General features: G+C 34.4%; 1 protein-coding gene across 1 annotated transcript in view; it reads right to left on the bottom strand.

Annotated features, from left to right (window-relative positions):
* RIF1 (replication timing regulatory factor 1) overlaps positions 1–14,517 on the bottom strand; it is a 58,289-nt gene that overhangs the window by 28,389 nt on the left and 15,383 nt on the right. Inside the window, exons 9-21 of the mRNA XM_036742909.1 lie at positions 13,811–13,949; positions 12,742–12,893; positions 12,009–12,129; positions 7,375–7,548; positions 7,030–7,140; positions 6,823–6,885; positions 6,475–6,575; positions 5,037–5,123; positions 4,030–4,103; positions 3,560–3,740; positions 1,246–1,353; positions 780–929; positions 121–220 (exon numbers count right to left, since the gene is read on the bottom strand). Coding sequence (XP_036598804.1) covers positions 121–220; positions 780–929; positions 1,246–1,353; positions 3,560–3,740; positions 4,030–4,103; positions 5,037–5,123; positions 6,475–6,575; positions 6,823–6,885; positions 7,030–7,140; positions 7,375–7,548; positions 12,009–12,129; positions 12,742–12,893; positions 13,811–13,949 — 1,561 coding nt within the window. The remainder of the gene's footprint in view (positions 1–120; positions 221–779; positions 930–1,245; positions 1,354–3,559; positions 3,741–4,029; positions 4,104–5,036; positions 5,124–6,474; positions 6,576–6,822; positions 6,886–7,029; positions 7,141–7,374; positions 7,549–12,008; positions 12,130–12,741; positions 12,894–13,810; positions 13,950–14,517) is intronic.

The raw sequence follows: 14,517 nt of genomic DNA, 5'->3' as shown, positions 1-14,517 counted from the left end.
GAAATGATACATTTAAATTGTCTAGTTTTATCCCACATTTTCCAGACTTAAAAAGTGAAGCCAAGACATTATCATACAACATTTTTCACGTTCATTAAAAAAAAATGCATCAGTACTCACATTTAATTTGGGGTTGATGTTTAGTATTGTACGGTGAAAAATTGATACATTCAACTATAACTATAGCAACATGGGCAATCCTATCCAAAAAGGACAAGTTCTAAGGGGAAAAAAAATTAATATTAGGAACATCCAATCGTTAATCAGCATAGTATCTTATGCTAAATGAAAAGCAGGTAAGCTTGTCAAAGGTGATTAGTCCCATCTGTTTCACGTGTCTGCCTTGGCCAATGTTCCCCAACGGTTTACTCTTGCGCCTTCATAGCCTAACTGGAGTCTCCCATCCTAAACATAATTTACCTTTCTCTAAGTCATTCAAGCTGTTGTTCAACTTGATTCCATGGTAAAAAGTATTCCTGCCTGGCTCCCTATGCCTAAGAAAGGCAAGTCCTAGCTGTTCTACCCTGTACCCACTTACGTTTAGGGCTCTGGACACCTACACCTTTCTTTCCATTACTTAATGTTGAGTGCATCTTCTCAACTAGAGTCTCACTTTTCAACTAATTTCCAACCAATCTCCTACTTTGTAACTGTTTCAACTAATTCACATTCAATTTCCAACCAATCACCCACTTATAAGACTTCTGTAGTTTACTTAATTTGTTTTCATTAAAACCAATTAATATTAGTCTGCATATACCTTAATAATAAAAACTTACTGCAAAGGTGTTGTCATCTAAGACAGACATCATCTTGAGACAAAGTTCATCACAGCATAAATTTTCTTCTGCTGTTGCTACCAAAGCTGCACAACGGGCAAATGTTCGATACAATTCTGACCAAGTTCGAAGTAATGACTTCATAGTGGGCTTAAAAAAAAAAATCAAGTAGAAAAAACAGAATGAATAGTTTAAAACTAGGTTACTGCCAATTCCATTTAACTGTATACTGCAATCGTCTCTGTTATTTAAAAAGCTATACCAACAGTATCCTGCAAGAAAAAATAAAGTAAAGCAGAAGCAAATTTCAGCTTCAGCAATCCTTTAAAAGACAGAAGTCTAACCTATCAAAAAAGAAAGTGTGTGTGCGTATCGCACAGTGACAAATAAACATTACAGCCTAAAACTTCCCCAGAAAATGTACTATCCCCATCCCTCCCTCCCAAGCCATAACGCATAAACTTACCAATGGAAACTCTTGCGCTGGAAAAATATGGGTTATTGGTAGCATCAATGCACTATAGACAGCACTGAAATTGTGCTCCAATGCATCTCCCTGATTTACTTCGTTGGTCTAAATAAAATACAAGAGGAAAATGCTATTCAAGCTGCCAAAATAAACAGCCAATTTGGCATTATTATAAGTACTAGAAAAGAAGTTTAAAATGGAAGAAATTCTAACAGGAAAGCTTATTTTATTTTCTTTTAAAAAAAAAAAAGAGTAAAGGAACAAAATACCCCGTACATAATGTCTTTCTTGTAGAAAGCAATGCTTTTCAACACAAAATGATTTATGTTCTCATAGGAGATGTAAATGTAAACTTTCTGTAGCACAAAGCTATTCGAAGCACTCATATATATTAGGTGAAATACATCTTAAAATCAAATTTAACAATACTCTAATTCTGACCTTCATTGGTCTGAATAAAACAGAAGAGAAAAATTATATTCATATAAAAGAGCAGTTCTAAAGTTGCTACAAAGTGATTTTTTAAAAAGAAAATCTGAGAGATATGAGAAGACATCTCCCCACACAATTTCTTTAGAGATGAGAGACTATGGGTTTGGAATAAATACTTCATAACAGACTTTTCCAACACATTATTTTTGAACTTATTCCCCTCTTTATTATAAGGGACGGCTCCTTAAAGAATGGGAGGGGGAAGGTCAGGGGAAAAGGGTATAGTAGGAAATGCAGGTTAGCAACTTAGACAATCTTGTTTTCCAAGGTCACAAACAAACACTTTTTTTTGGAACCCCTGATTCCAAACCTGTAATACTTAAAAATAAAAAACAAAATGTGAGATACAGCCAGACCACATCCCAGAAGGAAAAGTCATGATTTTCTTAGACTAATGGGATACATGAAAACTCAAGTGCTTATGAACTTTGGAACGTGTTCACCTTTAGAATGTAAGCTCACTGGGGATAGAGACTGTTTTATTTTTATTTGTATTGCCAATGCCTGGAACATTCATTACGAAATTCATTATTTGACTCACATCTTTCAAAGACTTTAGTGCAATGACTAACCACTATTCTAGAACACCAATGAAGAAACATCTTACTCCTTGGGAGAAAAAAAGACTATTCAATGCTTTCCACTGTCTATCAAATAAAGTCTCAAATCCTTTATCTGTTATTCAAAATCCTCCAAAAGCTGGTGGCAGTCTTTTATCTTTTACTGCTCTTCTTTACATACTCTATGCTCTGGCCAAAATGAACTATTCTTCATACCATGAACATCCCTTGACTTTATATGCTTCCAATCCTTTACTGATACACTGTGTATGGAATATTTCTCTGTCCCATTCTACCTTTTAAAGCCTAAGAAGTCCCTCTCCCATTGTGAAGCATACCCTGATCACACACACCAAATAAGTTTCTTCCCCTTGGCTCTCATTTAGAATGTTTCTGCACTGTCTCTGTCTTCACTTATCAACTGACAACTCTTATAGATTCTAGTTTGATAGTATCTTTCACATCCCATCTCCTCTCTAGTTAGCTGGCCAGCACCCCAACCTCATCACCTCTTACCAGGACTATTTTAATAAACCTAATTGCATTCCCTGCCTTATGTCTCTCCACTCTCCAAACCATCTTCTACACAGCTTCAGAAGTGAAATTCATAAAGCATAAGTCTGACATGACCCTCCCCTACCCAGCAAACCTATGTGACTCTTCTAGCATTCATGACATACTCTCCTTGATTTAGCTTTGGAATCTGATTCCATGGTACTTTTCCAGCTTTATTATACTTCATACTCTCTAAAGTCCTGACAAACTTACCTTCTTACAGTTCAAACACACAACATTCTATCTTTTACCTCTGTGCTTTTATACAGGTTGTAATGCACTCCCATCCTACCTCTTAAAATCCCAGGTTTCCTGCAAATTCAAATGCCACCAAAGAGGCTTTTCCTTATCTCCCTAATGGCTAGTACCCTTCTCCCATCCTAAATCACTTTGTATTGTATTTATTTTGTATATGTGCGTGCAGGTGCATGTGCATACAAATTTGTACATATTTTCTCCCCAAAGAGAATGGAAGTTCCTGGAGGTCAGGGACTATGTGTCTTCGTATTCCTAGAGCCCAGAATACAGTTGACACTTACTAAATGTTTGTTGATTGAATCTTCACATCTCTCCCCCAGAACTTAACACAGTTCTTTGCAGATAATAGATACTACTGTTGTTTGCTGAATGGAATATGCATAACATCGAAAGGGAAAATTCTGCTTTCAACATCTTTAGTGGAATAAAGAAATATAAGAGTATACCTGGTTAATCAGTTCAGTTAACGGGTTGACTAGAATACTCCACATTCGCCACAGATGCTCCTTGTTATCAAGGTGCCTTGCATTTTGATTAATAACATTTAAAACAGAATCACTGAAAGCTAGTGGAGAAGTTGGGCCAGTAAGAACACAACCTACAAGTGTTTCCAGGTTTTGAAAGAACCTAAAAAGGAAAAAAAAATTTTATTGAACAACTTTTTGCATGCATTAGGGTTTTATACAAATTTTACTTGCCAGCAGCACTCTAAAACTAAGAACAAAGGCAATCAAGAGGTTTGGACTCAAACCTTTGTTGTCCTGCTCACCTTAATGTTTTTGATTTTAAAAGGCCCTGCTGAGAAACATCCTAATTTCCTAACTTCTTTTCAATTATAATTTAAACAAATTGTTCTTTCTAGAAAATATTTAACTAAGGCCACAATCTTACTTGAATTATGATTAGGAAAGCTCACCTTTCATCAGCCACACCACATTCCAAGAGATTATTACTAAAAATTAATTGAATTAAGAACAAAGCTGGAGTTCCCTGTATAGAAAAGGAGAGGAATACTAATCAATTTTGAATTATAAAAATTTTAAGTATTCTTATGTCAAGTTATTAAGTATATAAATGTACATATAGCTATCTATATAAAGATGTATAACAGAGTAGCCCACCTTCCTAATATCATACCATGTGAAATTTAAGTGCACCATACTTGCAAATAAAGCTTGGCAAAGGTCAATCTTAAGAATGATACAAATAAATTTAAATGATGCCTCTTACCAAGTGACAAATTAAAATACCATCTCACATGGGACAAATGAAAGGACACTTAACAAAACAACCACAAGTTCTGGGACTACAAAATTTGCTTCTTCATTCTTTGTGAAATGATGGCTCTTCAACTTTTACAGAGAAATCTGCATCAAACACTTTTTCACTTTCCAAATTATTAAAAGCTAGACTTGCTATAACCTAGTAGTTTTTCTAGATCATCATTATTAAATTTTAAATGCTATGAAATCATAGCAGCTTAATGAAAATGTTATGTCTACATTTAATTTTTAGTTTTCTTACTAAGACCTTTCTGCAACAACTAAAAACCAGTTTCACTATAAACTATAGTATATAAGATTGTTATACACAATGAAGCAAAAGGATTTTTTTCTCTTCCTTAAAGGATCCACTCATTAGTAAGGTACAAGTCAATCAATTTTAGCAATCAAGCAGCAAGAAAATCCCTGGACAGTACTGTGGCAAATGTTATGGAGATACTATGAAGCAGAAGGCACTGTTCTTCCTTCACCCTCCCTTAGTCTCCCTCCACCCCTCCATAGTTCACAAGCAAATCAGCTTGAAGCCATTTCTTAGTGAAACAGTTTCTCTGTTTCTCTCACCAAAGTGGTCACACTTTGCACACGTACACAAACACACACACACACACACACACTCGCTCGCTATATTTAAGATACTTGCATTAAGAAGATCCATGTTAGCAACTTGATATGCTGGAGAACCTAATACTTTCTGAGGTAGTCCTTTAATTGTAATTTCTATGAGGACCTAAGGAAATTTTTAAAAAATGAGACAAAAATTACACCAAAAGAACATTCCAACTTGGCAAAAATGAAATGCATTACAAATTTTTACAAAGACATTTGACAGCAAATGTTACAAGTTTGACCAAAAATAACTAATGAGTTACTTAATAGGATATTAGGAAGACATATACATGTCTATGTCATGTCTTCATAGTAACTCTCTAACTAAGGCATAATAAGCAGGTCTTACTCATTTTTATAAATGAAGAAATTAACAGAGAGCAAATAATGTGGCTGGAGCTAAGGCTTAAGTTTCCTGATGTAAATAATTCAATGCTCTTTATGCATTATAGTATGCTGGTATTCCAAAACACTTAATAAATCAGCATATTCAGTAGGAATTCAAGATCAAAGCATATGATGACACACAAGTTATGGAGCATACTACAATTCATTAACTTCCAGCGCTACTTTTCCCTATGATTTTGAAGAATGAATTCACCTGAAATATAACTTTTGAATACGATTCTTTTGATCTACCAGGTTGACTTATTTAAAATCTAATCCACGAACAATAAATTTCTATTTTTTGCATGTGACCCTTACTATTCTATCAAAAAAATGTTTCCTAAGCAGCTATTTTGTGAAGCACAAAGGGCTAAGGATATAAAAATGAAAAAACAGTTCAGAAAATTTATAATCTAGTTGAGGAAGATGATACAGATAAACAGCTAATCATAATAATTATAAAAAATTTGTAGGTATATAAGAGAAGCCAAGTGGACAGATTAGAAATTAAAAAGGTTCATTTCTAAATCCAGGGTGGGTGGTTAGGAAAGGTCAAGAGAGTGAGGATAATCAATGGTGCAAGTTCCTGGATGAGATGAAAACAGATAAACAGCGCATAGGTAGCAAAGTTTGCTGAGACAGACAGAGAGGGAGAGAGAGAGGGAGAGGGAGGGGGAGGGAAAGAGAGAGAGAGACATCATTATCTGAGACTAAGGGATGAAAGGATAGGTAAAAAACAGAGAAGGTGAAAGGAATGTACAAGGGGAAATGAGATAAGGCATTGGATGGCCCTGTTCTTGTTACCAAAGTAGAGAAGTTACTTGATAAGAGATAGGGTGGTATGGAGTGAAAGATTTCTATTATAACTGCAAATTAATTACAGTGGCAAGGTTATAATAGTCAAGTTGGATTTTTTACAAATATATAATAGTATTTCTTCAGGACTTACTTTCCAATAAAGGACTGATCCATTTGTTCAACCATATAAGAAATCTGCATAAAACTTATGAGCTTGTAAGACAAACCTTGTGACAAAAATGGTAATTTTTTTTTTGCTTTAAAGAAACTATTAACAAAACACTTACCAATGTTTTTGATACAGGAAATGCATCGGCTGTCACTATGTTTTTCAAAGACTGTAGTAAAAGGGTCAATACTTCTGAGCCCTGCCTTTCTTTTTTGTTACCTAATAGTTAAGAAATCACAAGTATGTTGAAAATTCATTTAAGAACAAGTTTTCAGAATTTACAAAAAACTCTTTACTGTATGAGTTTAACAAATGATTTCAACATTAAAGATAAAGTTAACATGTTAAAGGAGACACATTAAAAAGTCTAAATAGATGAGCTTTAAGGTTTTGATTTTTCATTGCAAGTTGAAGGTGACAGAAAGTATCAGTTTAGCCATGCCTGTTAGGTTTATAATTACATTACCTGATTCAATAACTGACTTCACAAAGCAAATAATATCTTTCCATATGGCATATATCACAGCATCTACAAAACAAGAATAATTTCTTGTTTAAAAAAAAAAAAGAGAGAAGTCATCTTGAATATAACAGTGCTTTCCCAGTCTCCAATTAACATTTTTTAAAAAGTGGACTCTTAATGACCAACTTGAATTTCTAACGAAATGCTTACCTGAAGCATCTTTTCCAACAGCAATAAAGCTGTCTTGAACTGCAGCTATGAGTATATTTGCATGTTTGCAAAAGAATGAAGGGCTATTTATTAGAGGATGCTGAAGAGGCTCTAAAAAGGGGAGAAAGATAATGAAAATGTCAAACTAGAATTTTTCTGTAATATTCTTCAGTAACAAATTGATTTTTTAAAAAATAAACAAAAAGCAAAGCTTTACCATTAATCCATGTTTTGTGACTACATTAGTTCTGCATATTTGGCAATACATAAAAAGTAATATTGTGAGTACTGAAAAGTACCCTGTAAGACTCATGTAAGCCCCAAGAATATTTTTTTAAAAAATACCTAAACTCAGCACAAGTTTGTTTTTCTTAGCAAATTCCAAAACCTCTGGACCCAGCAAGAAGTGAAGTAACATTTCAATTCCCAAGAGTTGAATGGATGGGATGGCTGTCATTCCAGTGGTATTAGGAGACAAATTCATCCTGGGTGTAACAGGAGATCCAAATGGGAAAGATCCTTAAGAGAAAAATCAGAAAATTCCTTTTAAGTACTTTACATTAAAATGAAACAGCACAAAGCATAAAACTGTTATTCTGCTTTTGTTTACTTTAGTCTCAATCAGTTCACTCAAGCCTTTCTAGGCCTTTTTATCTTTTGTCATTTCTTAATGGTCCAATGATATTTCATTCCATTCACATAACCCAATTTTTTTAGCCATTAAAATTAATGGTCACACCTTCATTTTCCAATTCTTCGCTATTAAAAAAAAGGGAACTGCTACTTATTTTTGTACATGCTGTACTTTTTCCTCCTTCTTTGATTTCTTTGGGGTACCAGTTCCAAATGAGTAAGAAGCAAGTTCTCCACATTAGGACGAGAAGTGATATACTCAGAATTCAGAATGAGAGCACTTTTCAAACAATTTGTTTTGATTATGCATTTGCTAGGAGGCCTTCGTTTTTTTCTTTTTAAATCCAATGGGGCAGGGAAGAAAAAGTAGGTCATTGAGGCACCTTTTTATAAACTGCTAAGAGAAAGTAAAGCCAGAAAAAAAAAAAATCACAGATAAGCAGAACAGCTTTGAAAGCTACAGGCTAAATTTATTACATAGTTTAAAAGAAATCAGTAAATAAAATGCTGGAAATTTTATGTGAAACCATCTTTTTCTAAGTTACATATTTTAAAAAATACAAATTAATTTTACACTCAATTGAAGATTAATTAGGAAAGAGGGAGGACAGGAAAGAGCTTTAATAATGCTCACAGCTGTCAAATATTCCTGAACTCCTCCTGGGGTTCTTAACCTAGAACATGTAAAATTGGATTTTTTAAAAATAACTTTCAATATAATTAATTTCCTTTGTAGCTGTATATATGTTATGCATTTAAAAACATTATGTTAAGTGGTCCAGTCTTCATGAGACTATCAAAGGGGGTCCATGAAAAGGTTAAATCTGGTAGAAAGAACCTGGGGTTCTGGATTTGGAATCAGAAAACCCAACTTAGATTCTGGGGCATACCAATTACATGTATCTGTGACCAAGTTATTTTTCTGATCCTCATTTGTGATATCTGATCACATGGGTTGCTGGAAGAACCAATAAAAAAAAACTTGGTTTTTCAACATAAATGTTTGTTTACCTATCTGGCTATATTAACATACACTCACATTATTATTCATAAGGACATGCTGTCCTTTATCCTTTCAAGCTGAAGACATTTGAAGAAAAATCATTTTGCTATAGCAGGTTGTTCCTTACATTGATGGATTTCAACTGCTCTGATAACAACATGTTTTATGAAGCTGTTTAGGACTGAAGTAATATATAGTCTACAACTTTTTTGGGGGGGAGGGGGAAGCAAGGCCACTGGGGTTAAATGACTAGTTCAGGATCATACCATTAGTTAAGTGTCAAGTGTCTGAGGCTGGATTTGAATTCAAGTCCTCCTGACTTCAGAGCCAGTGCTCTATCCACTGTGCCACCTAGCTGCCTCACCCCTTTTGGTTTGTTTCTTTTAGTCTATGACTTAAAGACAAGGAAACTAACTAGTATATAAACCAAAAAAATTCCAAAGACTAATAATAGTAGTGTAACCCAAAGAGTTAATATTCATACAGAAACTTAAATGCTTCAATTACCAACATACCACTTCTCAAAACCTCACATTCAAATAAAATACATAGCTCTTTTTTTGTACATGTAGATATATACACCTGAGACATTTCTGATTTACTGTTAAAAAACAAAAACAAAGAACAGGTGGCATGGCATAGCTAAAACTATTAACTGTAGAATCTTAAGACCTAGGTTTAAGTCTTAGTTCCATCACTCACTATTGTGACTTAAAGTCACTTATTTGTTTCCTTATCTGCAAAGATGGCCTTATGTTTGTGAGTTATTACAGAATAGGGACTAGTTATAGTCAAATGAACTCCCCACTTGGCTTCATACCTAAAAACGTGTCACCACATTGTCGTCCCCTTCTTCATTCAAATAGGATAAAGTGGCTCTCCATCCTTCCTTCCTACGTACGTCAGTTGCCAATGAACATCACCATTTTTCTGTAGAAGTTTGCCCATTGATCATTTCCCTCCCACTAGAACCCTTATCTAATGTCTTCCTTCCCAATGCCTACAATCATTCTTAGGTCTCATTCCACAACTAAACAAAATATATTCCCTTTACCTTCCTATGATCTTAAACACCAATCCTTTGTCTCCTCTGCTCTTGGCTGCTAGACTGCAAAAAGTCAACTCTTTATAAGCTTTCATAAGCTGCATTCATAAGCTGCAATTAGGTTTCTGACTTTACTAAGCTGGTACCTCTCCAAGGCAATCCCTTAACTGCTAAATCCTATATCTTTCCCTCAGTTCTCTTCCTCTTTAACCTTTCCTTAACATTTGACACTTGATCACTCCCACTGGTAGATACTTTCTAATTCAACATGTCTGACCACTCCTCAGTATCTTTCACTGGTTTATAATTTTTACCAACTGTAAGTATATCCCAAAGCTCAGTGCTCTACATTTTCTCTTTGGAGCTCATCTCTTCCATGCATGCAAACCCAGAGGAAAGACTCCTAAATATAAAATCTAGCCATAATCTCTTCCACATCTTTTCACTGTCTGATCGCTATGTTACCTGGATGTTCTGCCAGCGCTGTAAACTCCGTATGTTCAAAAGTGGACTCATTATCTTCTTTTTACATCTGTCCCATTTTCCTAACTTCCCTATTATCTTTCCAGTCACTCAGGCTCACCAGATTCTTCTCCTGACCTCATCTCCCACATTCCATGACTGCTAGCTACCTCCACAACACCTCTTACATTGATTCCTTCCAATTCACTCATTTACAATGTCCATCACCCTAATTCAGGACTACAGTAGTGATCTCCTAACTGGTCTCTATGTCCTTGGTGGCTCCCCTCTCTATAACATGATTCACACAGTCATAATCCTCCTCCTAATGTACTTTCTAATCAAAAAGCTTTAAGTAGATCAGGCACAAACATTTACACACACATTGGTATAAATTCATACTGTGCCAATCTCCACATCACAGAAACCCCCATTCACAAACTAAATCTTCTTAATGAAACAAGAAGTGCTTCTGAAAGATGAAACAGAAGTAGTTGCTTGTATCAACGACAAACAGGACCTATAACTCAGTGAAAGACCATTTAAAGTAAATAAAACCCAATTCTAATTCCTACAACTTCAAAGACCTAGTTTGAAGATTGCAGAAAAAATAAAATTACATATAAAAATTTATAAAAAGTAAATTTTTCAATGAATAAATGATTTGCCCTTCAATTACTAGGATAGTGACTAATCTTGTAAATATGCAAGTTTATTCATTTTTTATCCTTATAGCAACAAAGATTTCATGACTAAAATCTTGTGATCTTTGGTAGTTGTTTGGTTTGGTACTGATTCCGGTTAGCACTTTCTAACTTTGTATAGGAATACTAGGTATGTTAGTTTCTAATTGTTAAGTTACAAATAATATTTTACTTTATTAATAATGTATAAGACAGCACAGTTTTAATATTGAAGGCCAATGTCAAATCTAATCTTCAAGAATATGAGAAAATGCAGCTCCCTTTCTTTGTTGAAGACATAGGGGCCTTGGTATCCAATACTGCACATATGTTCATATTCAGTTGATGTGGTGGTAAGTTTTGTCCAGCTATCCCCACTTCCTGTCCCCCTCCCCCACCCTGTTCTCTTTCTTACTGCTATTCTGTCCAAGGGATGGCTCACTGGACAGAGAAGAGAGGGAAACATTTAGAAATGAAGGCAATGTAAAAACAAAAAACATCGATAAAGATTTAACATTTAGTATGAGATATTTATAAGTCAAAACGGTGTTCGAGTCTAATAAAATAACTGAAAAGGGGTCACTATGGCAACTTTTTTTTTTTAAATGCAGAAGAGAATGGCAGGAAGGCCAGAAAGAGGCACAGAGAAGCAGAGCAGCTTTGAAAGCTACAGAAAGAACAATCCTCTTTTTCTATTATGGATAGTATTGTCCATTTTAACTGCTTTTATTCATATATTCCTTTGTGCCTAAAGGTTAACTGCTGTCAAAAAAAACAAGTACAGGAACAAGTGTCTACTGCATTAATAACTGCTGACAGTTAACTATTTATAATGAGTCTGTTCCTAAGACATTTACATATTAACTTTTCTAGGATTCTGTATAAGTTCATCTCAAATATCAAATAGATATTAACCAATATTAAAATAAATCTATATTTACATCACAAAACACAGCAAAACCAGCTGCAACTAATCAAGCACATAAGCAGAATTCTTCAAACAGCAGGATTTGTGATGAAAAAAAAAAAAAAGTTTTAATAGCAAGACCAACCAAAAGGAATAGATGCTAGCTTTTGAAGTAAGGGATTTAAATGGGCCATTTCTATTTTTTCATAATCAGTTTATAGTTTTAAATAAAAGTCTATCCTGTACCTGCTTTCTGGTTAGGAGTAACAGGGTTTAAGCCTGTATTAGCTGCTCCACGGGATGGAGTTCCTTGGGATACAGTATGGCAGTCTATGCTTATTGTGCTTTGAATCAAAGGTACACAAACCTATGGAGAAGAAAAAGGAAACAATGGACATTTAAGCATTCAATGATGTAATCCCATTCAGGCATGCTCAGAGTCCGATGGTCTCATGCTCCAATCTCCCTCTCCCCCAATCCACAGAAATATATACCACTAATTGCCTATGGCTTATTAATAAGCCCTTCCTTCAACCAAACATTAAAAACAAGTAAAGCAAAGAAAGGACAAAATATAAAGATAAAACACATTCAAGTTCAGAAGAGACTACTCTACAAGAATCCGCAAACAGATGACTTTGAGTGGTCTACAATAAAACTTCTCAAATTAAAAATGAAAACACAATTAAGAATTTTTCAATTTTCATCCATTTCATTTCATGATAAAAGCTATGAAACTTAGCATTCGACAACATCTTCATCAATGGAAAAGTCACAATTCTAGTTCATTGTTTGTCCAAGGTGTTTTGTTATGAAGAACACAATTTCCTCTAGCTGGCATGCGGTTATCTCATAATTCCTAACTGTTAAATCAGGCACTATTTATACAGTAGAAAAGGCAACGTAATTTATTTAAAAACCTTTGCTGACAAGAATGCATAGGAGTCAATGCAACAGTCCACATTCCATGTTTTGTTACCTGTTCAAAATTTGTAGGAAGATAAGGTCCAAGCCTCATTAGTAGGTACCACCAGACTTCCAGTTTTGTCAGTGCTAGAGCTTCTGTTCTCACATGGATAGAGCTCAAAGGCTGCATTAGCAACTTGAGTCGCTTTGTGCTGCACAATATATCTTTAGATTTTTAAGAACAGATTAAAATACACAGTTGAATTGGTGATAAACAACTACTCATTAATTTGTTTAAAGTAGCATTTTTTAGTAAACTTCAGTTAAAATAAAGGCATACATTTAGTCAATAATTACCCACAAGAGTAACCTATACAGAAAAATTTTTTTTAACAATCATTCTTATCATAGTTAATTCAATTATTCAGAAGATGAATTTTCTGATGGACAATTATCCATGTCTCAAGACTAGATCTGACTAACCATTTCTGAGTTTTAAGGGTGACTTCCTCCACTTAGTGTTTGATAGGTTAATCTGCATGTATTTCAAACAAAAGGTCTTTAATGGCAAGGGTGTTGCAGCACTGATTCACTGATCCCTTTCTTTAAACTCATTTTATGTTATATCACTACCAAAGCATTTTAATGACACTAATGGATAGTATGTGAGCCACCCAAAATGACATGATATACCACTAAAATGAAGCAGTATATAGAATCAGCTCTTATTACATTTGCAAAGTGCTTTAACATACTAATGTGACCTTTATAAGTCTCTATTAAACAGGTACCACAGGTATTATGTCCATTTTACAGGTAAGGAAACTTGGGTTCAGAGGATAAGTGATTTGGCCATGATGACACACCTAGGATCAGAATGGAACCATGGTCTGCCTGATTCCCTATCCAGGAATCACTCTGCTACGTGCTACTACTGATTATGGGCCACAACCAAGTTTTGTAAAAGGATTTAAGGAAAAAAGCCATGAACTACATCTAAGGCACTGTAATAGGTACATCAACATTTTAAAATCCTAAATTAAAAAGAATTAAGACAAGAATATATAATTTCATTTCTTCTCCTTCTTTAGTTGGCAATAAATAATAAAAAAAATTAAAACATTTAAAACTTTTTAACTTACCTGGATTTAATGCAAAATTATCTATCAAACTTTTCCAGGCAATAAAAGCAATTTTCTTTATCACTGGTGCTCCACTACGAAATCCAAGTTCTTCCAGCTGTAACAATGAGTTGATAAAACTCCCACTTCGATGAAGAGCCTAGAGATAGCAAAAATACCAAAAGTAAAAATTTTTTAAAGTATTTACATTTATTTGCAAAGAGCATAGGAAGACTATGGTAATATGCAAACACTTTAAATGTGCAAAAATCAAATGACTGTATAGCATGAAATACCCTAAGAAAGTCACTGATCAGAAGAAAGGCCCTACATACATCAAAATTTTTAAGTAGCACTTTTCGTACTTGCTAAGAAAAGGAAGCAAAGTTGGTGACCACTGATTGGGAAGCATCAAAATAAACTGTGGTACATGAATGTAACGGAATATTATACTCTGCTATAAAATGACAAACATGACAAAATGATAGAGACAATCGTGAAAAGACTTACAAAGTATACTGAATCAAGAAAACAGTAAACCTAATGACTATAACAATGGAAATGAACAACCACAAAACAACTAAAAATAAATGTTGCAAAATTACAAACAGCAAGCTTGACTTCAAAGAGATGAAAGTACACCTTCCCCTGTTCCTTTGTAAGGTGGTATGTATACTGTGATGTGGAACTACGTATAGCAAGACTGTTTTGATGTACTGATGTGTTTT

The sequence above is a fragment of the Trichosurus vulpecula genome, chromosome 2, assembly GCF_011100635.1.
Source record: "Trichosurus vulpecula isolate mTriVul1 chromosome 2, mTriVul1.pri, whole genome shotgun sequence".
In the NCBI taxonomy this organism is placed as follows: Eukaryota; Metazoa; Chordata; class Mammalia; order Diprotodontia; family Phalangeridae; genus Trichosurus; species Trichosurus vulpecula.
This window is presented reverse-complemented; position numbering and strand designations above follow the sequence as displayed.